Source organism: Salmo trutta, chromosome 16 (assembly GCF_901001165.1).
Source record: "Salmo trutta chromosome 16, fSalTru1.1, whole genome shotgun sequence".
Taxonomy (NCBI): Eukaryota; Metazoa; Chordata; class Actinopteri; order Salmoniformes; family Salmonidae; genus Salmo; species Salmo trutta.
The window spans coordinates 22,354,685-22,381,359 of NC_042972.1; the positions used below are offsets into that span (position 1 = coordinate 22,354,685).

Sequence of the window (26,675 nt, forward strand, 5' to 3'; positions counted from 1 at the left end):
TCTTCAAGTGCAGTCGCAAAAACCATCAAGCACTATGATGAAACTAGCTCTCGTGATGACCGCCACAGGAAAGGAAGACCCAGAATTACCTCTGCTGCAGAGGATAAATTCATTAGAGTTATCTGCACCTCTGATTGCAGCCCAAATAAATGCTTCACAGAGTTCAAGTAACAGACATATCTCAACATAGACTGCGTGAATCAAGCCTTCATGGTTGAATTGTTGCAGAGAAAGCACTACTAAAGGACACCAATAATAAGAAGAGAGTTTCTTGGGCCAAGAAACACGAGCAATGGACTCATGGAAATCTGACCTTTGGTCTGATGAGTCCAAATTTTAGATTTTTAGAATTCAAGGCACACTTAACCAGCATGGCTACCACAGCATTCTGCACCGATACGCCATCCCATCTGGTTTGCGCTTAGTGGGACTGGCATTTATTTTTCAAAAGGACAATGTCCCAAAACACACCTCCAGGTTTGTGTAAGGGCTATTTCACCAAGAAGGAGAGTGATGGTGCTGCGTCAGATGACCTGGCCTCCACAATCACCCGACTTCAACCGAATTGAGATGGTTTGGGATGAGTTGGACCGCAGAGTGAAGGAAAAGAAGCCAACAAGTGCTCAGCATATGTGGGAACTCCTTTCACCTGGAAAAGCATTCCTCATGAAGCTGGTTGAGAGAATGCCAATGCAAAGCTGTCATCAAGGCAAAGGGTGGCTACTTTGAAGAATACAAAATCTATTTACATTTTTTAACACTTTTTTGGTTACTACATGATTCCATATGAGTTATTTCATATTTTTAATGTCTCCACTAGTATTCTATAATGTAGAAAATAGTAAAATAGTAGAAAACAGTACCAAACTTTTGACTTGTACTGTATATAAATGTACAACTACTATTTATGAATAGTAATAACAGACTGCAACCTGCATTCCAAGCACAACTGCTATCAACCAAGCAACTTGCGTCTGAGACTACAAAGCAGAGAGGTTGGTCTGAGCTGAACATTATTAACATCGCGTGTCCACTGTCCTCAATAGTCAGGGTGTGTGCCTGTTTCTAAGTTGATCCTGATGAACTCCAGCGCATAGAAGGATCTCTCTCTCCCTCTCTCTGCTATGAAGGTATTTCATTCGAAGTGACACAATAGGCAAGAATGTTATAATCGTATTATTAAATGGCGCGTGATGTGTACATTTGCTAATGAGAATTCTAAGCTTTAGAATATTTTACACAGCATAATGCTTCGTGGTTTTGAAGAGCGCTTGCCGAGACATTTAGGAACATTTTGAATTATGTAACTGTATAGGCCTACTTGACTATCTACTCTGGTCGGTCTGTCCGTTTAAAGTCATAGTAGCCTACTATATACACTCGGCACGTGTAACTTTGATCACAACTATGTGGTCAACAACGTAGAGGAATTTGCTACCCGTGTCAATCTGAACTCGATTTCAGAACCAAGGACAGTTCCCACCTGCTCCACCTGGGAGACCGACGCGCGAGGTTTCCCGACTTCCGGACTCAATTTGTCTTAAAAGTTCTTATACTATTTCAAAAGTCATAGGTCCACACAACTTTGGAAAGAAGGGACTTGAAGGGTCATCATATTGGTGGGATCGGATGACTGAACCTCGAAGTCTTGATAAGGCTACGACAAGATTTGAATAAATGCTACCAGGTAAGAAATGAACTCTTCTGTTTTAGGCTAGGCTACTCACAGCGCGCCAGTTTGATCACAAATACTTTTGCATCTATATAGCATGAGCTGACGCATTGCTTACACGCACATTATTTAATGCTCTTTCTACATCTCTATAGCCTACAATACATGATAGTCTAATGATAACAGCGCTATTACAACATGTGGATTGTTAAGAATACAGGGAATAAAGAACAGCATAGCTACGGTCTGTAGCTGACTGTCTTGGCATAAATGGCTGTTTATTTTACCACCATATCAATGTAGGTTTACGCATTCTAGCCCTATGTTATATGGCAACATTATGCAATTTATGGAAATAGCCTACACATAGACTGTTTTCTATTCTAAGAAAGATTATGAATTTACAAGCTGTTTGGATATATTTTTGAATCAATTGTTAATAAACACAGGCACATGTAACTGCCACTCCCACTGGAGTCAAGGCTCTATTGTTCTACAGGCACATTGTCTAATACAAAGTGTGACAGGTCAGAATAATTACTTAAAACAGTATTTTTTTTAATGAAATATTCTTAGACGGTCCATTGTTTATTACTTAATTATAGCCAAGTTATTGCACACCGGTAAGCTATATAGAAATTACACACAGGTTTACGACGCAAATATTTAAGAGTTATGATGATAAGTTGGTCTTTAGAGCAGGGAATTGTATTTTTATTTTATTGAGTGCTGAGCTGGAGATGCAGGTGGTAGCCTACAAACAGAGAAATATGCCAATCAATGAACACACACAAACAACTGCCAGTGCCAAACAATAATAACCAGCATGAGACGTCAGATATCTGTTCTAAAATGTAACGCTCACCATAGTAGCAGATAAGGTAGGCCTATAGGTCACCGTAGGGTAGCAACAGGCACTATATTAATATATTGTTAGATAACAGTATGTGGTGAACACGTAGGATTTGACTTTAATATGTTGCTGAGGCTAATTGGATTTTGTCTGGTTTCTCTTCTAGCTGTAGGCCACTACCTCTGTCCTCTGTTATTTCTGTCATCATCTAAATAGAAGGGAATTATTTCCTCTGGTTTCGAGAGAATGCATAGGAAGCTTTTCCGTAGGTGTTATTTCCATACATAAAACGAACCGTTCGTCGGTCGAAATGACCAACCGGCGTGTTGGAGGTTTGCGCCAAATTACTTTCTGCTGATTTCACAGGGCAAGCTTTTGAGCATGATGATTTGAGTACGCTTGCCTAGGTCTTATAATTTGTCCAAATGTATGATTTCTTCTTGAACATCACTTCACTAAATTCAAATGTCCATGTATGCAACAGAAATTATTGTCATGAGCAATATGACATTATTGTGGAATGATTGATTTAGGGAAATCTGCTGAAGGACAGCTTTTACTCTCCTCAGAAAGGGACATAGATCCTCTATAGGCATATGTAAATGTGATTCATTTTATTGAGCTCCATTCCTCTTCATGAAACACCTTCAAAATACCTTCCTTCCTTTTTTGAAGTGACACCCATTGTGTGTTTTGTCTCTTCTCACTATACAGCACCAATAGCCCCATTCATTTCATGTAGAAAGAGTCAAAAGCCTCTTATCACCCCACTGAAAGTAGGTCCTAGTTGGAGGACTTCTTTTTGGATTGAGCCCAAAACCCTTCTGTGTGAATTTGACACGCAGTCACTAATGCACTATATTGTAGCCTACAATGGCTATTCAATCACACAATTTGGTTTGAATAGGCTTCTGTTTATGGAGTGCAGCTTTTTGATACATTCACAAAAAAACACCAGTTGGCCTTCTGAATGTCCCCGTGTGAGAGCTACTTGAAATCTGAAGTACCTATCAGAGTTGGATTCAGCCGCGGAACTTTTTGAGTTCATTTTGAAGCCCATTGAGTCATGGGCATTCTCACACTGTGCTGGTGAAAATTCCCTAGCAACGCAGAGATGAGTGTCGGGGGAAGGATTTGGAAGTTAACATTTTGGCTCATTTTGAGGAAAAATGGAATTGACCTGCATTTTTTTTGTGTATGCGTGTGTTTGGATTGAGAGATGAAATGGAGCACTGAGACATAACTAGTCACTTGGAGAGATAAGAAAGCTGGAAAGGTGCTGTATCACATGGGTAAATCTAAATCATGATTATTTCCCATTGACAAATAGATTCCACCTTTAAGCTTATCTGTCTAGAATAAGAAGTGTTATCGCCTTATGATTACAGGTGTTATTCCCATTCATCAACACAAGGTGTCTATTGTTGTTTTAGGGGGTGAGTGATTGTTAACTTCAGAAAGTATTCACACCTCTTGCCTTTTTCCACATGTTGTTGTCGATTCTGAGTCACTGGCCTACACACATTACCTCATAATGTCTAAGTGGAATTATGTTTTTAGATTATTATTTTTTTACAAATTAATAAAAAATGAAAACCTGAAATGTTTGAGTCAATAAGTATTCAGCCCCTTTGTTATGGCAAGCCTAAATAAATGCAGAAGTAAAGATTTGCTTAACAAGTCACATAATAAATTGCATGGACTCACTATATGCAATAATAGTGTTTAACATAATTTTTGAATGACTAAATAATCTCTGTACCCCTCACATACATTTATCTGTAAGGTCCCTCAGTTGAGCAGTGCATTTCAAACACAGATCCAACCACAAAGACCAGGGAGGTTTTCCATAGGAAAAAACTGAGGATGGATCAACAACATTGTAGTTACTCCACAATACTTAACGTAATTACAGAGTGAAAATGAAGAAGCCTGTACAAAATATACATATTTTTTGCAATAAGGCACTAAAGTAAAACTGCAAAAAATGTGGCAAAGAAATTAACTTTATGTCCTGAATACAAAGCATTATGTTTGGGGCAAATCCAACATAACACGTCACTGAGTACCACTATTCATATTTTCAAGCATGGTGGTGGCTGCATTATATTATGTGTATGCTTGTCATCGGCAAGGACTAGGGAGTGTTTTAGGATAAAAAGAAATGGAATAGAACTAAGCACAGTCAAAATCCTAGAGGAAAACCTGGTCTGCTTTCCAACAGACACTAGGAGACAAATTCACCTTTCAGCAGACAATAACCTAAAACACAAGGCCAAATATACACTAGAGTAGCTTACCAAGACGGCATTGAATGTTTCTGAGTGGCCTAGTTACAGTTTTGAAAAAATATGTCAAGACTTGAAAATGGCTGTCTAGCAATGATCAAAAACAAACTTGATAGAGCTTGAGGAATTTTTTAAAAGAAAATGTTCAAATATTGTACAATCCATGTGTGCGAAGCTCTTAGAGACCCAGAAAGACTGACAGCTGTAATCGCTGCCAAAGGTGCTTCTACAAAGTATTGACTTTGAGGGGTGTTAATACTTATGTCAATTTGATATTTCTGTACTTCATTTTCAATAAATTATCGAACATTTCTAAAAACATGTTTTCACTTTGTCATTATGGGGTATTGTGTGTAGATGGGTGAGTAATAACATCCATTTAATCCATTTTGAATTCTGTCTGTAACCAAACAAAATGTGGAATAAGTCAAGGGGGTATGAATTATTTCTGAAGGCACTGTATGTATTATGTATTAAATATTTATATCCATCTTAGCATGAATTGTTTAATTGTTTCTTCATTGAAATGTTAAAACAAATTATGCCATTATTTTTAACATTACAGACTGTGCATCAATCATACTTAAACCAATGACTATATAATACTTAGTATACTCACACCGGCCAATCATACTGATACCAATGACTATATAATACTTAGTATACTCACACCGGCCAATCATACTTAAACCAATGACTATATAATACTTAGTATACTCACACCGGCCAATCATACTCATACCAATGGTAATACCCATTATATTACCAATGTTATGATAGACAAAATCAGACATATTTAATCTATGAAGGCTATATTTGAGCAGTGCCTTGAGCAGCTGGGCTCTCTGTCTGGGGGTTAACAAGGCTTAGGCTCCTTCTGGCTCCACCATGTGTTGTATGATGGTGTTCAGGTCCGTTAAGGAGGTGGGGTCAGTCCTATCAACACTGGCTGCTGTCTGACATCTCATCACCTGATCAGGGTGCCACTTGACACAGCATGGGGACATCTACCAACTAATGAAGGTGTCATGCTCCAAGATAACATTAAGGTTCATATGAAGATGCCATGCTCTTTTTACCAAAAGGACATCAACACCCATGTAAAGGTGCCACACACCATTATCTTCCAAGAGGACATAATCATTTGTTCTTAAACGACTCGCCTGGATAAATAAAGGTTCAATAAATAAAAATATAGAAATTATACATCACCGTCCATATGAAGGTGCCATCATGCACCATTTACCAAGATGACAAGCTGCAATCTATTTGACCTGAATGTCCAGCACAGTAGAATCTATTCTAGACTGTTCTACATCAATGTATTCACAAGCTTCTGCTGCCCACAGTTGATGCGAACAGAAGCTTAATTGGGACTCTTTGTACAGTTGAAGCCAGTGAACTATACTGTACCAACTGTCATCTGTATGATCTTCAAGACCTGTGTTTGGTTGAAACATGCTCAAAGCAACAACTGTACTTAGTCACTCAATTGTTGGTTGTTATTTGGATCCAAGAGAGAGGCACATTGTATTGGAGGCGGTTGACTAATGTAGCTTATGTTGCTAGAGTGATCTGAGTTGGAGAGACAAACAGCTTTTCCATGCATGTGATGTGAGGCTGGTGTGGGGTGGGTACTGTATGTGTGTGCTATCTGGCTAGCTGAGGGTTCAAAGCGGAGCAAGGCACACTGTTTTCTCTTTTTGAACTCCTGTTTCACAGGGAATAATTGTGCAGAGACAGCTGGGTAGGGAGAAAGTGGCTCTCTTGGCTGCCGAGTGCAATCGTGACGGCCGATTCTGCCACGAGCCAGATTTAATGTGATCAAGGCCTGATAGAAGATACCTAAGAACTAAGAGGAGGCTGAGCGAGCGTCGACAGTCGTAGCAGCAGCTCCAAATCACGTCAAATTACTCTTGGTTTTCTCTGTCTGTTATCTATCTCCTCTGTCTGTTTTCTATCTCCTGTTTCAGGAAAATGATAAGTATGGCCTCTGCTAAGTGGCAAATGTTTCCATAATATTGTCACTAATATAATTTGATATATCTGCCTACCTCCAATCTTCAAGCTTGTGTGTCCCCAAATCTCTTCAACACACTCTTCAACACACCTGGGGGATTTGTGGTAGCACTTTGTTAGCTATCACCAGACTAAAATCCACTCTTGGATCCAAATGTTGTATAACTGAGCCAAATTAAAGGTATCTGGTGGAGCAATCTTGTATCAGCATGCAATATCTGTAGGAGACGTTTAGCATCTATGCCAGTCAGTCCTTAGACCTTACCTTGGCCTAGTTCCTGTCCCTTCTTGATCTTCCTGCTTGGCACTGATTCGTCCATTAAACTCCCATTCTCTGATAGGCTCGGCGAATTGAGAGCCCCCACCGAACCCATCTGGTCCAAGAGACAGTCGAGTGTGATGATTCGATTTCTAACATCAATAAAACTGTTTTGGGTCACCTGGACCCCGTAGCTCATGCTGGAAGACTGTGGCTTTGTCCCAATAATCTTGTTCACTACTCCCCACACAGTTTTAAGCATTGGATTGGTGTTAGGCATTGGCTAGAGGGAGTTGTCATATACCAGCCATATCCTTCAAATTTATGAAGGTAAGTGAAGAAGTACACACTTCGAGAGAAAGGAGATATTATTGGAATGCACAATATGAGGCAGGAAGAAGGATCTGGTTGGCATATATGTAGGCTTCATTGATCTCACCATGCCAATCACAAAGAAGAAGAAACTATACAATGAAACAAAGATAAATTATATAAAGAATGGTAGTAAAAAGATTTGAATCACCTTAAATGAAATGTTGGGCAATAAGGCAAACTCCATCATATATTGAATCAGATGGCTCATTCATCACAAAACCCACTGATATTGCCAAGTACGTTAATTATTTTTTCATCAGCAAGATTAGCAAATTTAGGCATGACATGCCAGCAACAAATGCTTATACTACACATCCAAGTATAACTGACCAAATTATGAAAGACAAGCGTTGTAAGTTTGATTTCCGTGAGTGTGGAAGAGGTGAAAAAATTATTGTTGTCTATCAACAATGATAACCCACCTGGTTCTGACAACTGGATGGAAAATTACTGAGGGCAATAGCGGACGATATTGCCACTCTTATTTGCCATATCTTCAATCTAAGCCTACAAGAAAGTGTGTGCCCTCAGACCTGGAGGGAAGCAAAAGTCATTACGCAACCCAATAATAGTAAAGCCCCCTTTACTGTCTCAAATAGCCGACCAATCAGCCTGTTACCAACCCTTAGTAAATGTTTGGAAAAAATTGTGTTTGACCAGATACAATGCTATTTTACAGTAAACAAATTGACAACAGACTTTCAGCACGCTTATAGGGAAGGACATTCAACATGCATGGCTGAGAGAAATTGATAATAAAATGATTGTGGGAGCTGTTTTGTTAGACTTCAGTGCGGCTTTTGACATTATTGGTCATAGTCTGCTGCTGGAAAAACATATGTTTTATGGCCTTACACCCCCTGCTATATTGTGGATAAACAAAGGGTGTTCTTTAATGGAAGCCTCTCCAACATAATCCAGGTAGAATCATGAATTCCCCAGGGTAGTTGTCTAGGCCCCTTACTTTTTATCAATCTTTACTAACAACATGCCACTGGCTTTGAGTAAAGCCAGTGTGTCTATGTATAAGGATGACTCAACACTATACACGTCAGCTACTATAGCGACTGACATGACTGCAACACTTAACAAAGAGCTGCAGTCAGTTTCAGAATGGGTGGCTAGAAATAAGTTAGTCCTAAATACAGGATTTCTAAAACTAAAAGCATTCTATTTGGGACAAATCATTCACTAAACCCTAAACCTCAACTTAATCTTGTAATGTGGAAATTCAACAAGTTGAGGAGACTAAACTGCTTGGAGTAACCTGGATTGTAAACTGTCACGTCAAAACATGTTGCTAACATGTAGCTAAGATGGGGAGAAGTCTGTCTATAATAAAACGCTACTCTGCCTTCTTTAACAACACTATCAATAAGGCAGGTCCTACAGGCCCTAGTTTTCTCACGCTTGGACTACTGTCCAGACAAGTGGTCAGGTGCCACAAAGAGGGACTTAAGAAAATTACAATTGGCTCAGAACAGGGCAGCACGATTAAATGTACATGGAGAGCTAACATTAATAATATGCATGTAAATCTCTTATGGCTCAAAGGAGAGGAGAGATTGACTTCATCACTACTTGTTTTTGTAAGAAGTATTGACATGCTGAATGCACCGAGCTGTCTTTTTAACTACTAGCACACAGCTCGGACACCCATGCACACCCCACAAGACATGCCACCAAAGGTCTCTTCACAATCCCAAAGTCTAGAACAGGCTATAGGAGGCACACAGTACTACGTAGAGCCATGGCTACATTGAACTCTATTCCTCATTAGGTAACTGATGCAAGCAGTAGAATCAGATTTAAAAACCAGATAAAAATACACCTTATGGAACAGCGGGGACTGTGAAGAGACACACACAGGTACAGACACACGATAAGACACGCATTCTACACACAATCGAATCCCCGAGCTGACAAGGTAAAAATCTGTCGTTCTGCCCCTGGGTAAAGCAGTTAACCCACTGTTCCCCAGGCGCCGAAGACGTGGATGTTGATTAAGGCAGCCCCCTGCACCTCTCTGATTCAGAGGGGTTGGGTTAAATGCAGAAGACACATTTCAGTTGAATGCATTCAGTTGTACAACTGACTAGGTATCCCCCTTTCCCTTCCTACACATGGATTTTGTATTGTAGATATGTGGTAGTAGAGTAGTGGCCTGAGGGAACACACTTAATGTGTTGTGAAAAGTGTTATGAAATGTAATGTCATGTAATATTTTAAATTGGCAGCAGCTAATGGGGAACCTTAATAAATACAAATATAGCCATGCTAAACACCTGCTCCACTACACTACTCTACATGACATTACAGTACATTACATTACACTACACTATACTAAACAACATGTCTGGTTTTGCCTTGACAGGTCTAAAGGGCTATACAACATTTAAGAAGGATAAAATGGACAGTAGATTTGGACAAGAGTAGCATGGTTATGTATGAAGTTTTGGACATTGTAAGTGTCCTCCTCACACTCTTTTGATTGAGCGTGGATCACTGTCTTGAAAATGTTGGACAGACAGTTTCAGTCGAGAAAAGGTTTTATCAATGCTCCATATGTTCTCTGTATCCAACAGCCTACTTAAGCAATAAGGCACGAGGGGGTGTGGTATATGGCCAATATACCACGGCTAAGGGCTTTTCGTAGGCACGGCGCATTGGCCACGAGGTGCCTTATTGCTATTTTAAATTGGTTACTAACGTAATTAGAGCAGTAAAAATAAATGTTTTGTCATACCTGTGGTATACGGTCTGATATACCACGGCTGTCAGCCAATCAGCATTCAGTGCTCAAACCACCCAGTTTATACAGACATTTATATATTTGGAATTTATTTTGCATTTTGCATATTCATATCTGATTGGCTTGAAGAGCATTCTAGAGTGTGCATTATTTCCTAATAATGCATGTTATATCGGCATTGTAGAATTCAATGGCTAAAGTTCATTTAAAAACATTTTTTTACCTTCATTTAACTAGGCAAGTCAGTTAAGAACAAATTCTTATTTTCAATGACAGCCTAGGAACATTAGGTTAACTGCCTTGTTCAGAGGCAGAATGACAGATTTGTACCTGGTCAGCTCAGGGATTTGAACTTGCAACCTTCTGGTTACTAGTCCAACACTCTAACCACTAGGCTACGCAGACACCCCACATGTTCTATATTCAAACTGCTTTTGAAAGCAAAAATTGAATTGAAAACAGTATTGGCATTGTTGAATTAAATTTTTATAATAGCAACCTAGGACTGATGGTTTGGTTAGCTAACGTCTGTTTGTTTGGATACCAAGGCAACTACTGTAGCTATCTTGTAAACTTGGTAGCTACTTCAGTGGGTTTTGAACACATTTCTACCAGCAAATGAATACATTTCTAGGAGCAAATTAGTTAAATTATAGCCATGGTATAAAGGGATAATCAACTCGGGGCTCTATGCATTCTCTGCTAGCGCGTTGTGGAACACCTTTCATTCATTATTTTCCATAGAACGCATAGCCCCTCATTGATTATCCCTTACATAGTGGTGTTTCTGTAGAGATGACATATTGAGCAGCAATCATTGTACTTGTTCTGGCTAATTTGCTTCATTGTCTGTTGCTGTGTCTGCTGCTGGGGTGTGGCTGAACACTATCACACACGTACGCACTCACCAGGGCCACACACAGGAAGAGTGACAGAAAATTATATATGTTACATACTCGCACTGTGACGATAAGTTATTACTAACTTTAGCCTAGCTAGAGGAGTAGGTGGGCACATTTCCTCTGTACTACGAAATGCAAAGTACTTTTATAGGGAAGTTTAACATTACACAGTGTACTGCACTACGTTATTTAGAAAATGTTTAAGATTAAGAAGTTTTTCATGACAAACAGTGTTACATGAACTTCTCTATAATGTCTACTACAATGGATCAGAGCTAGGCAAAGTTGATCAACATCAGTACCCTTATAGCCTATACCAGTGAACAAAGCTGGTCGACAGGACATCAATTCAACTGCAAAACGGGTTGAAATGATGTATTTATAACCGGGTAAGGTTCAGCAACAGCATGTAGGGGAGAGTGGGGTAAGTTGAGCCCTTTTTTTACATTCAGCATCACTCCTTTAAGGGAAATATAGTATTCTTTCTAACAAATATATTTACATACACACTGATATACAAAACATAACATGGACTGACCAGGTGAATCCAGGTGAAAGCTATGATCCCTTACTGATGTCACTTGTTACATCCACTTCAATCAGTGTAGCTGAAGGGGAGGAAACAGGTTAAATAATAATTTTTTAGCCTTGAGACAATTGAGACATAGATTGTGTACAGTATGTGTGCCATTCAGAGGGTGAATGGGCAAGACAAAATATTTAAATGCCTTTGAACGGGGCATGGTAGTAGGTGCCAGGTGCACCGGTGAGTGTCAAGAACTGCATTGCTGCTGGGTTTTTCACTCTCAACAGTTTCCCGTATGTATCAAGAATTGTCCACCACCCAAAGGACATCCAGCCAACTTGCCACAACTGTGGTAAGCATTAGAGTCAACATGGGCCAGCATCCCTGTGGAACACTTTCAACACCTTGTTGAGTCCATGCCCTGAGGAATTGAGGCTGTTCTGACAGCAAAAGGTTAGCTTGTCCAAAAAAGTGGTCTCAACCCAGGTATGGGTTAAGTTGATCTGCAGGACAGGGTAAGTTAAGTTGCATACACATTTCTGTACAGAATTAAATATTACCACTACGGTATTTAAAAATAAAACATGTCTATCTTTATTTCCAGAACACAATTCAACACAATCCCAATCGTGTTTTGTCTTTTTATATTTTTAAGCATCTTTTAATACAGGCTTAACAAACTTAACAATTTTTTTAAACATAGGCCAGGCCCTGTTATTACTTTACCTCATATCCCAGCGATAATGCTTTGCATTATGCCTGGGAAGAAAACACTTTAATATGCTCAACTTGCCATTGGCTCAACCATTAGCTCAACTTACCCCATAGCCATTGGCTCAACTTACCCCAACGCAAACATTTTGACTATATTAGCCCACCCAGCTACAAGGATGCACGTTCATGCTAGGTTAAGAACCTCATATTGAAGCCTACAGAGACCCCAACTGATGTATTGAAGCCTACAGAGACCCCAACTGACAATCTTAAAAGTATGTACTTTGGTTTAGATACAAGCATCATGAAACCTCTAACACAATAAATTCATGTAACCTGCTTACCACTTTTTCCATGTGGTTTCATCCTTCACAGACTCCATGAAATGATGACTTATTCCTAAATATTTGGTCAAATTATTCAATTTGTGTATGGTTTCCTAGAAACAAGGGTGGCTGAATTGAATTTACCCCTTTTGCTCAACTTCACCCCACTCTCCCCTATGAGTGAGATGGTTGATTGAAAGCCCAGCCACACCTTCAACCAACAACTCTCGCTACTATCTCCCATCAGTGAAGAGGTGGTATCCAGCAGCTAATGTGACTGATTACCTCAGCTTTCCTCCAGAAAGTTCTCCGATGATCAATCATAGTTTGAAATTGAATGTTGATTGTGAAATAGAAATCACAAGAGAAAGTGGTGTATGTGTCAGACCACTTCCTTATATGCTTCCTTAGTGTAAATTGATTGTTTCTTGTTGATATAGTGTTGATCACTACTGTGCTTGCGTCCCAAATGGCACACTATTCCCTATAGGCCCTGGTCAAAAGTAGTGCACTATAAGGAATAGGATGCCATTTAGGACGCACACCTTTATATCCTATACAGGGATCCTGCTATCATCTTTCTTTTGCTCACAGTTGAGTCTCTATTAAATGGTCATTAATTTATATCCTGAACGTCTATTTGTGAATATCAAGATAATATTCTCTCAATATATTTTCCTATTCATTACAAATGCTTCATTGCTTTGTTTGACAAACCCATGTAGCACTCTCTCTCTCCCTCTTTCTCCCTCTCCTTGTCTCTCTCTCCCTCTCCCTGTACCTCCAATCAAAATATACTTTCAACCCCTAATATACCAGATATATAACCTCAACATGGTGAGAATTTATTTCAGCAACACTCTTGTCATACTGCCCACTTACCCCTCCCCCCACCACCAATACCACCATCCTCTTTTTTACCCACAATGTTTCCATGGCAACCTCAGTTAGCGAAGAAGAGAGCCCTTCCAAGTGTGAGAATATCTCTTTGTAAGGCACGGCAAGCTGATGATAGTTCTTGGGTAATATGGTTCATACTCCATGATGCTGTACTGTAAATATTTGATTCAGCTTTTTCATTACCGATTCGTCTTCGATTAGCTTCACTTGAAGTAGGCTATGACCACTGTAAATGTTCTGACCTTTTTTTTTAAGAACAGAGGCTTTCCAACTGCTATTGCTAAGAAATGCAATCAATAAACCTGTGGAAAATGCATAGTCTGACGACTCAAACTAAATTATTCCACTGCTCTATGCTCGCTACATTCTTCAGTCTGAGATTGCCATCATTGAAGTCGTTTGTGGTGACGAGGGGCGTTGTACAAAACAAAGTCATCAGCGATTGGATCGTCTATAACCAATCAGAGTATCAAAGCCAATGAGACATTTTCAAACCGCCACTTTACCCACGTGTGTTGTAGCTCTGGCCCAACCCATCGGTTTCTGGACCAATCAGATGGTCCCAATGTGTCTGCATTCTGTGAAGCGTTGGGGAGGTACTCAGATCTAGACTCATTGCTTAGAAGAAACTAACGTCCATGGGCGTGGCGTAGAGTTTGGCCAGAGCAAGGAGTCTGGGTAGTCAGGCAAGACTTTAAGGGTGTGATATCTATCAAGAAATGACACACATAGATGATCAATTGGACTGCCCAGAATTTGAATTTCTATCATATTTTAATGAAGGGCACAAACACATGGAAAGGTTAACATGCTCAGTGAGCATTATAAAGGACAGATTACAAGTTGTGCATCCCAAATGTCTCCTTATTTCCTACATAGTCCACTATTTCTAACCAGTGCCCTATGGGCCCTGTTCAAAAGTAGCACACTATATAGGGAATATGGTGCCATTTAAGACGCATACAAGACTATAAGGCTAACAGGGACCTCATTAACCACCGGTCCTTTAACCGAAGCAACATTATGAGCAACATAGTAGAAAGAGTGAGATGGGACAGACAGACAGACAGACAGACAGACAGACAGACAGACAGACAGACAGACAGACAGACAGACAGACAGACAGACAGACAGACAGACAGACAGACAGACAGACAGACAGACAGACAGACAGACAGAGACTGTGTGTGTGTGTGAGAGAGAGAGAGAGAGAGAGAGAGAGATACAAAAAATGGGAGAATGAAGGTATTTAAATGTCTTAGAGCTAGAGGGCAGTAGATTGGGGTGCTGGGAAATCCATGCAGAGTAGTAAAATAATCCAGTCCTTCTTGTCTCCAACATGCATGCAATCACTCACGCATGCACGCACGCACGCACGCACGCACACACACACACACACACACACACACACACACACACAGTGGCTTGCCGAGGAAGGGTGACACACACTCATCTGTTGAGATGGCTGACAGTCTGGTTGTGTTGCCCAAGACAAGTTACTGGGATGAAGTGCTGCTTGAGGAATGCGCCGAGAGCCACGACCGCCAGTAGCCAGTCTTTAAGATATAGAGCACTTATAGAAAGGCTGTAAAAGCAACCTTTAAAGGTTGTTGAAAGATTGATGGGGAAAATGAAGCCATCTATTCCCTTTACACCTTAAACTGGACTGGAGGTAGAGAGGAACGTCTGGATTTTCACACCCTCCTCCCATGAGAAATAGGAGCAAATAGCATCTGTGATAGTTTGGAATAAATTCGATTATTTTATTTTAAAGGGGGCAAAAATACTATTTGAATTACAAATGAATCAATTACTTTTATGACTGAAATACCACAATATTGATGCACTGTAACATCAGTAATGATATATTGTTCCATCTTCTCTCCTCCACTTGCAACGAGTAACCAAGATGCCACGAGTGTCGAGAGAGAGCTCTAGAGCGATCCACCTCACCCAGCCCCAGCCCCTGTAAGAACCTCCTGTGTCCCACTCCTCTACCCACCACCCACCACACTGACCTCAGCTACCTGACCTGACCATGCCCACCTCCGGCCTCCTCTGCCCCGGGCTCTGGGCCAAGGCTGCCCCATGGTGGTCCCTCCACCTGCTCCTCTTTGACTTGCTCGTCCCAGAGGCCCTGCCCAGCCCTAACAACAGATTCCCTCCTTCCACCAAGAGGGAGATCACCATCGATGGGGACCTGGTGATCGGCGGTCTGTTCCCGGTGCATGAGAAGGGCGAGGTGGCGGAGGACTGTGGGAAGATCAACGAGCAGAGAGGGATCCAGAGACTGGAGGCGATGCTGTTAGCGCTGGATGAGATCAACGCGGACGAGCGGCTGCTGCCTGGTCTCAGGCTGGGCGCCCACATCCTAGACACCTGCTCTAAGGACACCTATGCTCTGGAGCAAAGCCTGGAGTTCGTACGAGCCTCCCTCACCAAGGTGCATGAGCCGGGGTTCATCTGCCCAGATGGATCCAACCCAATCCAGGATGACGTCCCTTTGGCCATATCTGGAGTCATTGGGGGCTCCTACAGTGATGTGTCTATCCAGGTATGTTTCTCATAGAAATCTATTCATTAGCTGGTTATGACTGTGTCCAGTTATTTCTATACAGTCTATGGTCCACACAGGTACTTTTACATCTTGTCGACTCACATCTCACCCATAGCAGTCTAAGGTGTCCCCTTTGTGTCATATTTTTGTGATTCATACTATGAATGAATCCACATACAATGTGATTTTTGATTATGCCTAATATATGACACATTACAAAAAGTTGACCGACCATAAGGTAGGCTATCCGTACCAACCAGCAGATAGGACGACTATGTCACAATTGTCTTCATGAATGGACCAAGGCGCAGCAGGTATGTGAATACTCATGGTTATTTATTACCAAAAAAAGGAGTAGAGCATCCACTTGAAAAACCCAATGACGGTGACAACAGTAGCAGTTTTACAGGCTATACACGCAGTGTAAAAACAACCACCCACAACCCCAAAGAAAAACACACACACCTATATAGGACTTCCAATCAAAGGCAACTATACACACCTGCCTTCAATTGGAAGTCCCAATCATCCACCCAACATTTAACAAACACAAACCTGCCACGTCCTGACCCCAAAACTAAAACACTAGCTCCATCTGCTGGTTAGGACGTGACAGACTAAGTTTTGTTCAGGTTCTTTCAGTCATCACAGATTCCAAAACAAGCCTTGGACAATGCAGATATGCAGTCTTTTTACCTGTTAGCCACACAAAATTATTCATTTGCACATTAGGTATCTGGAGTAGATTTTTTTTTCTGTGCCTATGCCTGCATACAGATGTAGGATCTTAATTTGATCATTCTTTTGTTGCTGAGAACTTTCCTGCAAAGCAGGGAATGCAAATTTGCAGTGTACTTGAGGTTTAGGAAGGCTTCTAAAGTTTGTAATTTCCACTTTAAAATGTCAGACTTGATTTGCACTAACACAAAATGTATCAAACAAACAAAATGTATCAAAAAACACAAATACAAAAAAATGTAAAAATGTAAAAAATGTATCAACCCCTACAAAAAATGGCCATGAATTATAATCCACATAATTAATAATAGAATTAATTCACAATTCCTGTTGCTGCAAGATTATTGTCCTGCTGTAGCAAACTGGTAGATATATGTGAGACGTGCCGGTAGAGACGTGTTGCTAACAGGATGTTGATGCTGACATTGATCAGTATTCAGGTTTCACGAGCGGCAGAGAGAAATGGAGCTGAAACAGAGAGATTGAATAGAGCTCTCAGCTCTCACTGACAAATCAAAGCTCTCTAACTAATTGATTCCAGCTGAGATGTTGTCGTGTTCCTCTCCATTAGTTAGTACTCCACATACTGCGTTTGTTTGTGTGTGTGTGCGTGCATGTGTGCCTATGTGTGTGCGTGTTTATGTTTGAGTGGGTTGCTGTGTCTATAAGTGTGTACACTATGTCTTTGAGATGCTGTCTGTCTCGTTGAATAGGAAGTTTTAATATAAAAAATAAATTGAAAAAAATTGAAAAAAGAAGAAGAAAACAGTTACCAGAAGTGGATGGCATCCTATCCCCACCTAGCTGCCTACCTCCGCTGAGCCATAGGAACAATCCTCTAGCTCCAGCTTTAACAGTTTTGTTTGGCTGTGGTCGGGCTGGAATAATTATCAATCTGGGAGGCTTGCAGTAGCTGCCTGCAGTAGGTGTTTAAAGCTCTCCTCCGCCACGGCATTCGTTCACAGGGACCTCCGTCACATTGTCAGCGCGATAACTTCCCGTCTGCAACGCGGGGAACGCTGACCTTTCTCTACACCTATGAAGAGGAGCCTGCGGCGACATGGAGTCAGAGATGTAGCTACTTAATTAATGCCTGTTCTCCACTCCCAGTGTTTAGGCTACTGTATTACCCATGATGCACTAGGCGTATAGGAGGCCAGCGTGAATAATTGTATAATTCAGACGGGGCGTTACACTGGGAGGGATGTTGTTAGTTATTGATCATGTCAACGATGGGGCTGATAGAGAGGTGTGTGTGTGTGTGTGTGTGTTTGAGTGCATGTTTGTGCATGTGGGCGGGTGTGTATTGCTTATGATGAAGTGATCCCACAGACAGAACGTGTCATCATGGAGTGTTACAGCATGTCTGCTACAGAATCCATCAGCACCATGCCAGTCAAAACATGTACGGATCAGATCACAATATGATCACACTTATGAGCTGTGACTTCATGGGGAGGCTTTTGTAAAGTGCCAAGCCTTGGTGAAACATAGTTTGCTTCCCAAACGTCAACCTTTTCCCGATGTAGTGCACTACTTTTGTCCAGGGCCTATAGGGCTCTAGTCAGAAGTAGTGCACTACATAGGGAAAAGGGTGCCATTTGGGAAGCAGACGTAGTCCACAACAAGTTACTTCTGGAGTGATTTATCAAGTAAAGTATTCACTTCTGCCATGCTTCCTAGCAAGCACTAAATGACAAGTCTTAACTGGACGTTATAACAAATCCCTTGATAGATGACTCTCTGTCAGATGTGATGAGGCAGATCAGTAGTTTCTATTTGCTTAACGAATGATAAAGCGTCTGCTCATGAAGTCATTAAGTTATCCTGAAAAGATCATTCATAATGACATCCTCCATAAAAAAAAACTGTGTAAAATGACAGGATCAGTGACTGTTTCCAGCGACTGCATTCTTTTATTCTGTATTCTATTTCTAACTTTTAAGATCTAATTTATGCTTGTGTTCAGTGTCTACGTAAAGTGCATTCCGGTCTATACCTCTCAGTGTAGTACTTAGAGAAACACCAGACAACACAGCAGGGATTGCATTATACACTCCAGTCTAGTCAATTGAGGCAGCAGTGAACACAAAGCCTCCCTACTGAGAGAGTAGAGCTTTATGGATCCCCGGCACCTTTTGTGGTCAGTGACAGTCAGTGACAGGAGAGCTGAAAGGAAGTGGATACTTCACCGTGTGTGAGAAAGGGTGACAGAGAGGGACACTTTACTAGACGGTCACACATAAAGGTTTTGGAAAAAACTGAGCTTTTGAGTGTTTCCATATGGATTAGAATTAGAATACATGCTTACAGTACTGTCATAATGTAATTGGGGTTCAATGTTCTGTTGGCAGTGGCCGTATACTTCCAGGTCCCTTTCATTGCCTCACTCCTTTTTGAGTAGTGATGACTGAGGAACCTGTGGTGAGTTTTGTCAGGAGGGCGGCTGCTTACATACTCAGTCCCACTGTGTCTCAGAGGCAGAGATGTGTGTATATGTGTTTATGCTTACCCAGTTTGTCCCACTCTGCCACAGAATCAGAGGCAGAGATGTTTGTATATGTGTTTATGCTTACCCAGTTTGTCCCACTCTGCCACAGAATCAGAGGCAGAGATGTTTGTATATGTGTTTATGCTTACCCAGTTTGTCCAACGGGCCACAGAATCAGAGGCAGAGATGTGTGTATATATGTTTATGCTTACCCAGTTTGTCCCACTGTGCCACAGAATCAGAGGCAAAGTAGTGTGTGAGATGGACGCCACCAGGGCCAGTGGGGGTTAGTGATGGTGCCGGAGGGGAAGGCTGCAGTCTTATCGGCTCTTAACCAACCATGCTATTTTTTTTCTTCACCTTGTTCGTATCTTGTTTTGTACGTAATGTTACTGCTACCTTCACTTATGACCGAAAAGAGCTTCTGGACATTAGAACTGCGATTGCTTTCCTCAAACTGAACGAAGAGTCTTCTTCAATGAGTCGGATGGGAGGGATATAATACAGACACCCGAACAGGCCCAGATCCCCGTCATTCGCTGGAGAAGGAAACGAGATTTTGCGGAAAGAGATCAGGGTGCATTGTGAGGATCAGGCGAAGGGTGGTTAATCTGCCCTTGCCTTCCGTATTGCTAGCTAACGTTCAATCGCTGGAAAATAAATGGAACGAACTGAAAGCACGTTTATCCTACCAACGGGACATTAAAAACTGTAATATCTTATGTTTCACCGAGTCGTGGCAAGACAGAACAGCAGCCTCTGGTAAGACACGGGGCGGGGGCCTATGCATTTATGTAAACAACAGCTGGTGCACGATATCTAAGGAAGTCTCAAGGTTTTGCTCGACTGAGGTAGAGTATCTCATGATAAGCTGCAGACTACACTATCTACCTAGAGAGTTTTCATCTGTATTTTTCGTAGCTGTCTACATACCACCATAGACCGATGCTGGCACTAAAACCACACTCATTGAGCTGTATACCGCCATAAGCAAACAGGAAAACGTTCATTCAGAGGTGGTGCTCATACTAGCCGGGGACTTTAATGCAGGGAAACTTAAATCAGTTTTACTTCATTTTTATCAGCATGTTAAATGTGCAACCAGAGGGAACAAAAATTCTAGGCCACCTTTACTCCACACACAGAGACACGTACAAAGCTCTCCTTCGCCCACCATTTGGCAAATCTGACCATAATTCTATCCTCCTGATTCCTGCTTACAAGCAAAAATTAAAGCAGGAAGCACCAGTGACTCAGTCTATAAAAAAGTGGTCAGATGAAGCAGATGCTAGCACAAACTGGAATATGTTCTGGGATTTTTCTGATGGCATTGAGGAGTACACCACATCAGTCACTGGGTTTATCAATAAGTGCATGGAAGACCTAAACCCCACAGTGACTGTACGTACATACCCCAACTAGAAGCCATGGATTACAGGCAACATTCGCACTGAGCTAAAGGGTAGAGCTGCTGCTTTCAAGGAGCGGAACTCTAACCCGGAAGCTTGTAAGAAATGCCGCTATGTCCTCCGACGAACCATCAAACAGACAAAGCGACAATACAGGATTAAGATCGAATCGTACTATACCGGTTCTGACGCTTGTCGGATGTGACAGGGCCTGCAAACTATTACAGACTACAAAGGGAAGCACAGCCAAAAGCTGCCTATTGACACGAGCTTACCAGACGAGCTACATAACTTCTATAATCGCTTCGAGGCAAGTAACACTGAAACATGCATGAGAGCATTAGCTGTTCCGGACAACTGTGTGATCACACTCTCCGCAGCCAATGTGAGTAAGACCCTTAAACAGGTCAACATTCACAAGGCCGCAGGGCTAGACGGATTACCAGGACTTGTACTCCGAGCTTGCACTGACCAACTGGCAAGTGTCTTCACTGACATTTTCATCCTCTCTGTAATACCAACATATTTCAAGCAGACCACCATAGTCCCTGTGCCCAAGAACACTAAGGTAGCACTCATTTCTGTAGCCATGAAATGCTTCGAAAGGCTGGTCATGGCTCACATCAACACCATTATCCCAGAAACCATAGACCCACTCCAATTTGCATACCGCACCAACAAATCCACAGATGATGCAATCTCTATTGTACTACACACTGCCCTTTCACCTGGACAAAAGTAACACCTATGTGAGAATGCTATTAATTGACAGCTCAGCGTTCAACACCATAGTGCCCTCAAAGCTCATCACTAAGCTAAGGACCCTGGGACTAAACACCTCCCTCTGCAACTGGATCCTGGACTTCCTGAAGGGCCGCCCCTAGGTGGTAAGGGTAGGCAACAACACATCTGTCACGCTGATCCTCAACATGGGGCCCCCCCAGGGGTGCGTGCTTAGTCCCCTCCTGTACTCCCTGTTCACTCATGACTGCACAGCCAGGCACGACTCCAACACTATCATTAAGTTTGCTGATGACACAACAGTGGTAGGACTGATCACCGACAACGATGAGACCATGTGGTGCAAGGACAACAACCTCTCCCTCAATGTGATCAAGACAAAGGAGATGATTTTGGACTACAGGAAAAGGAGAACCAAGCACGTTCCCATTCTCATTGACGGGGGTGTAGTGGAGCAGGTTGAGAGCTTCAAGTTCCTTGGCGTCCACATCACCAACAAACTAACATGGTCCAAGCCCACCAAGAAGGTTGTGAAGTGGGCACAACAAAACCCATTCCCTCTCAGGAGACTGAAAAGATTTGGCATGGGTCCTCAGATCCTCAAAAGGTTTTACAACTGCACCATCGAGAGTATCCTGACGGGTTGCATCCCTGCCTGGTATGGCAACTGCTCAGCCTCCAACCGCAAGGCACTACAGAGGGTAGTGCATACGGCCCAGTACATCACTGGGGCCAAGCTTCCTGCCATCCAGGACCTCTATAACAGGTGGTGTCTGAGGAAGACCCTAAAAATTGTCAAAGACTCCAGCCACCCCAGTCATAGACTGTTCTCTCTGCTACCGCGGTACCGGAGTGCCGAGTCGAGGTCCAAGAGGCTCCTAAATAGCTTCTACCCTCAAGCCAGAAGACTCCTGAAGAGCTAATCAAATGGCTACCCAGACTATTTGCATTCCCCCCCCCCTTCGGAACGCTGCTGCTACTCTATTATCTATGCATAGTCACTTAAATAACTATATTACCTCAATTATCTCGAAACCGGTGCCTCCGCACATTGAATCTGCACCGGTACCGCTTGTATATAGCCCTGCTATTGTTATTTTTGCTGCTGCTCTAATCATTTGTTATTCTTATCTCTTACTTTTTTGTAGGTATTTTCTTGAAACTGCATTGTTGGTTAAGGGCTTGTAAGTAAGCATTTCACTGGAAGGTCTACACCTATTGTATTCGGCGCATGTGACAAATAAAATTTGATTTGGTTTTGATTTGATTTGATTTGAAATGACACCACTGGAGAGCTCTGCCCATAGAGATCCAATATAACACTCATTTAGAATGTTATTCAATTCTGTGGTGCTGCCTGCATCCTTCAGAGGAACAGCTTTGCTTTTCCCATCTGTGGGGTGCAACAGGGCCACATAGAAACACAGAATCTTGGCACAGACCTGTCCACCTGACTAGGGGTGGGGGGGAAGATGCAGCGATGCTGCCTCAGCCTGGATGCCTGTCACTGGTGCCAACTGCTGCCTGAGAGGAGGTTGTGTGATGTGCTGGCCTTCTGTTTGTGCTATTACGCAGTCATTCACCGCCCAGAATAAAAGCCCATTTTGCATCCCAAATGGAACGCCCTATTCCCTTTATAGTGCACTACCAGAGCCCTATTAAAAGTAGTGCGCTATATAGGGAAAAGGGTTCCATTTGGGATGTATCCATAGGCTATAACAGGACACTCAGACAGAGAACACATGGCATAGCATCATTCCGTATAGATTAGCTGGTTTTTCTCACACTGATGTGAAAAAGTTGTATGGCCATCTGGCTGAGACTTGGGGCGAAGCATCACTGATGACAGGAGCCCCGTTTATACCTGGTTCTAACATGCGTCAGTTGTCCAGATCTTGTCCACATTCTGATTGTGCCCACATTTGTCGACAGGTGTTGAGAAGCAAAATATGCATTGTGAGCTGATTGTGATTAGATCTTCCTGACCACCTCCGGAGGTACAATACCGGTCAGAAGTTTTAGAACACTCACTCATTCATGGGTTTTTCTTTGTGAAGACATCAAAACTATGAAATAACACATATGTAGTCATGTTTTAACAAAAAAGTGTTACACAAATCAAAATATATTTTATATTTGAGATTCTTGAAATAGCCACTCTTTGCCTTGATGACATCTTTGCACACTCTTGGCATTCTCTCAAATTGCAGCTCATCAACAGTTCAGAGGAGACTGTGTGAATCAGGCCTTCGTGGTCGAATTGCTGCAAAGAAACCACTACTAAAGGACACCAATAAGAAGAAGAGACTTGCATGGGGCACGAAACATGAGCAATGGACATTAGACCGGTGGAAATGTGTCCTTTGGTCTGGAATCCAAATTGGAGATTTTTGTTTCCACCCACCATGTCTTTGTGTGATGCGGTGTGGGTGAACGGATTATCTCTGCATTGCATTTGTATTTCCCACCGTGAAGCATGGAGGAGGAGGTGTGGGGGTGCTTTGCTGGTGACACTGTCTGTGATTTTAATTCAAGGCACACTTAACCAGCATGGCTACCACTGCATTCTGCAGCAATACGCCATCCCATCTGGTTTGGGCATGGTGGGACTATCATTTGTTTTTCAACAGGACAATGACCCAACACTCCTGCAGGATGTGAAAGGGCTATTTGACCAAGAAAGAGAGTGATGGAGTGCTGCATCAGATGACCTGGCCTCCACAATCCCCGACCTCAACCAAATTGAGATGGTTTGGGATGAGTCGGACCGCAGAGTGAAGGAAAAGCAGCCAACAAGTGCTCAGCATATGTGGGAACTCCTTCAAGACTGTTGGAAAATAATTCCAGGTGAAGCTGGTTGAGAGAATGCCAAGAGTTTGTAATGCTGTCATCAAGGCAAAGGGTGGCTATTTGAAGAATCTCAAATCTCTAATATATTTTGATTTGTTTAACACTTTTTTTGGTTACTGCATGGTTCCATATGGGTTATTTCAAACTTTTAATGTCTTCACTTTTATTCTACAATGTAGAAAATAGTGAAAATACAGAAAAACCCTATTGAGCGGTAGTGTAGTCAAAGGAGCAAGTGTAAACGAATCCTGACAGCAAAAGCGTATAAATCTTTCTGTGACAGTTCTCCCGCCCTCTAAAAAGAAATTACACCGGCCAGTTGAGCTAGTAATTGTGGGTTATGATACCTCTACAATTGTAGGTCCTAGACCAGGCACTTGTCATCTCCCGTCTGGATTACTGCAACTCGCTGTTGGCTGGGCTCCCTGCCTGTGCCATTAAACCCCTACAACTCATCCAGAACGCCGCAGCCCGTCTGGTGTTCAACCTTCCCAAGTTCTCTCACATCACCCCGCTCCTCCGCTCTCTCCACTGGCTTCCAGTTGAAGCTCGCATCCGCTACAAGTCCATGGTGCTTGCCTACGGAGCTGTGAGGGGAACGGCACCTCCATACCTTCAGGCTCTGATCAGGCCCTACACCCAAACAAGGGCACTGCGTTCATCCACCTCTGGCCTGCTCGCCTCCCTACCTCTGAGGAAGCACAGTCAAAACTGTTCGCTGCTCTGGCACCCCAATGGTGGAACAAGCTCCCTCATGACGCCAGGACAGCGGAGTCAATCACCACCTTCCGGAGACACCTGAAACCCCACCTCTTTAAGGAATACCTGGGATAGGATAAAGTAATCCTTCTAACCCCCCCCCCCAAAAAAAGATTTAGATGCACTATTGTAAAGTGGTTGTTCCACTGGATATCATAAGGTGAATGCACCAATTTGTAAGTCGCTCTGGTAAAGAGCGTCTGCTAAATGACTTAAATGTAAATGTAAATGTTCCAGAATTAAGATCATGGTGTTGGAATCGAAGTGCCTACTGACATTGTGGTCAGATGCCACAGTCAAATCGAAATTAGATAACTCATATAGAAGTATGAGAGAAAAAAGGATTCTGCTGTTCCCATGTCCAATGCCAGCGCAAAATCTAATGTTTGAAAACATCGTACAGAAAGGCCAAGGACTCTTTTAATTTTATTTTTATTTCACCTTTATTCAACCAGGTAGGCTAGTTGAGAACAAGTTCTCATTTACAACTGCGACCTGGCCAAGATAAAGCAAAGCAGTTCGACACATACAACAACACAGAGTTACACATGGAATGAACAAACATACAGTCAATAATACAGTAGAAAAAAGTCTATATACAGTGTGTGCAAATATATTTTTATATAAAAAAAATTCGCCTTTATTTAACCAGGTAGACAAGTTGAGAACAAGTTCTCATTTACAACTGCGACCTGGCCAAGATAAAGCAAAGCAGTTCGACACATACAACAACACAGAGTTACACATGGAGTAAAATAAACATACAGTCAATAATACAGTAGAAAAATAAGTCTATATACAATGTGGGCAAATGAGGTGAGATAAGAGAGGTAAAGGCAAAAAAGGCCATAGTGGCAAAGTAAATACAATATAGCAATTAAACACTGGAATGGTAGATTTGTAGTGGAAGAAAGTGCAAAGTAGAAATAGAAATAATGGGGTGCAAAGGAGCAAAATAAATAAATAAATAAATACAGTAGGGGAAGAGGTAGTTGTTTGGGCTAAATTATAGATGTGCTATGTACAGATGCAGTGATCTGTGAGCTGCTCTGACAGCTGGTGCTTAAAGCTAGTGAGGGAGATAAGTGTTTCCAGTTTCAGAGATTTTTGTAATTCGTTCCAGTCATTGGCAGCAGAGAACTGGAAGGAGAGACGGCCAAAGGAGGAATTGGCTTTAGGGGTGACCAGTGAGATATACCTGCTGGAGCACGTGCTACAGGTGGGTGCTGCTATGGTGACCAGTGAGCTGAGATAAGGGGGGACTTTACCCAGCAGGGTCTTGTAGATGACCTGGAGCCAGTGGGTTTGGCGACGAGTATGAAGCGAGGGCCAGCCAACGAGAGCGTACAGGTCGCAGTGGTGGGTAGTATATGGGGCTTTGGTGACAAAACGGATGGCACTGTGATAGACTGCATCCAGTTTATTGAGTAGGGTATTGGAGGCTATTTTGTAAATGACATCGCCGAAGTCGAGGATCGGTAGTATGGTCAGTTTTATGAGGGTATGTTTGGCAGCATGAGTGAAGGACACTTTGTTGCGAAATA

The 26,675-nt window shown here is 42.1% G+C and overlaps 1 protein-coding gene across 3 annotated transcripts in view; it reads left to right on the forward strand.

Moving 5' to 3' along the window:
- Positions 1 to 1,012: 1,012 nt before the first annotated feature.
- LOC115150321 (metabotropic glutamate receptor 2) overlaps positions 1,013 to 26,675 on the forward strand; it is a 64,371-nt gene continuing 38,708 nt past the window's right edge. Inside the window, exons 1-3 of one of the 3 annotated variants that reach the window (XM_029693482.1) lie at positions 1,013 to 1,130; positions 1,568 to 1,687; positions 15,496 to 16,140. In XM_029693482.1, the coding sequence (XP_029549342.1) occupies positions 15,625 to 16,140 (516 nt within the window). In that variant the 5' untranslated portion in view covers positions 1,013 to 1,130; positions 1,568 to 1,687; positions 15,496 to 15,624. Of the gene's footprint in view, positions 1,688 to 15,487; positions 16,141 to 26,675 lie in introns of all 3 variants that reach the window. The other 2 variants (XM_029693483.1, XM_029693485.1) reach the window with 2 other exon arrangements.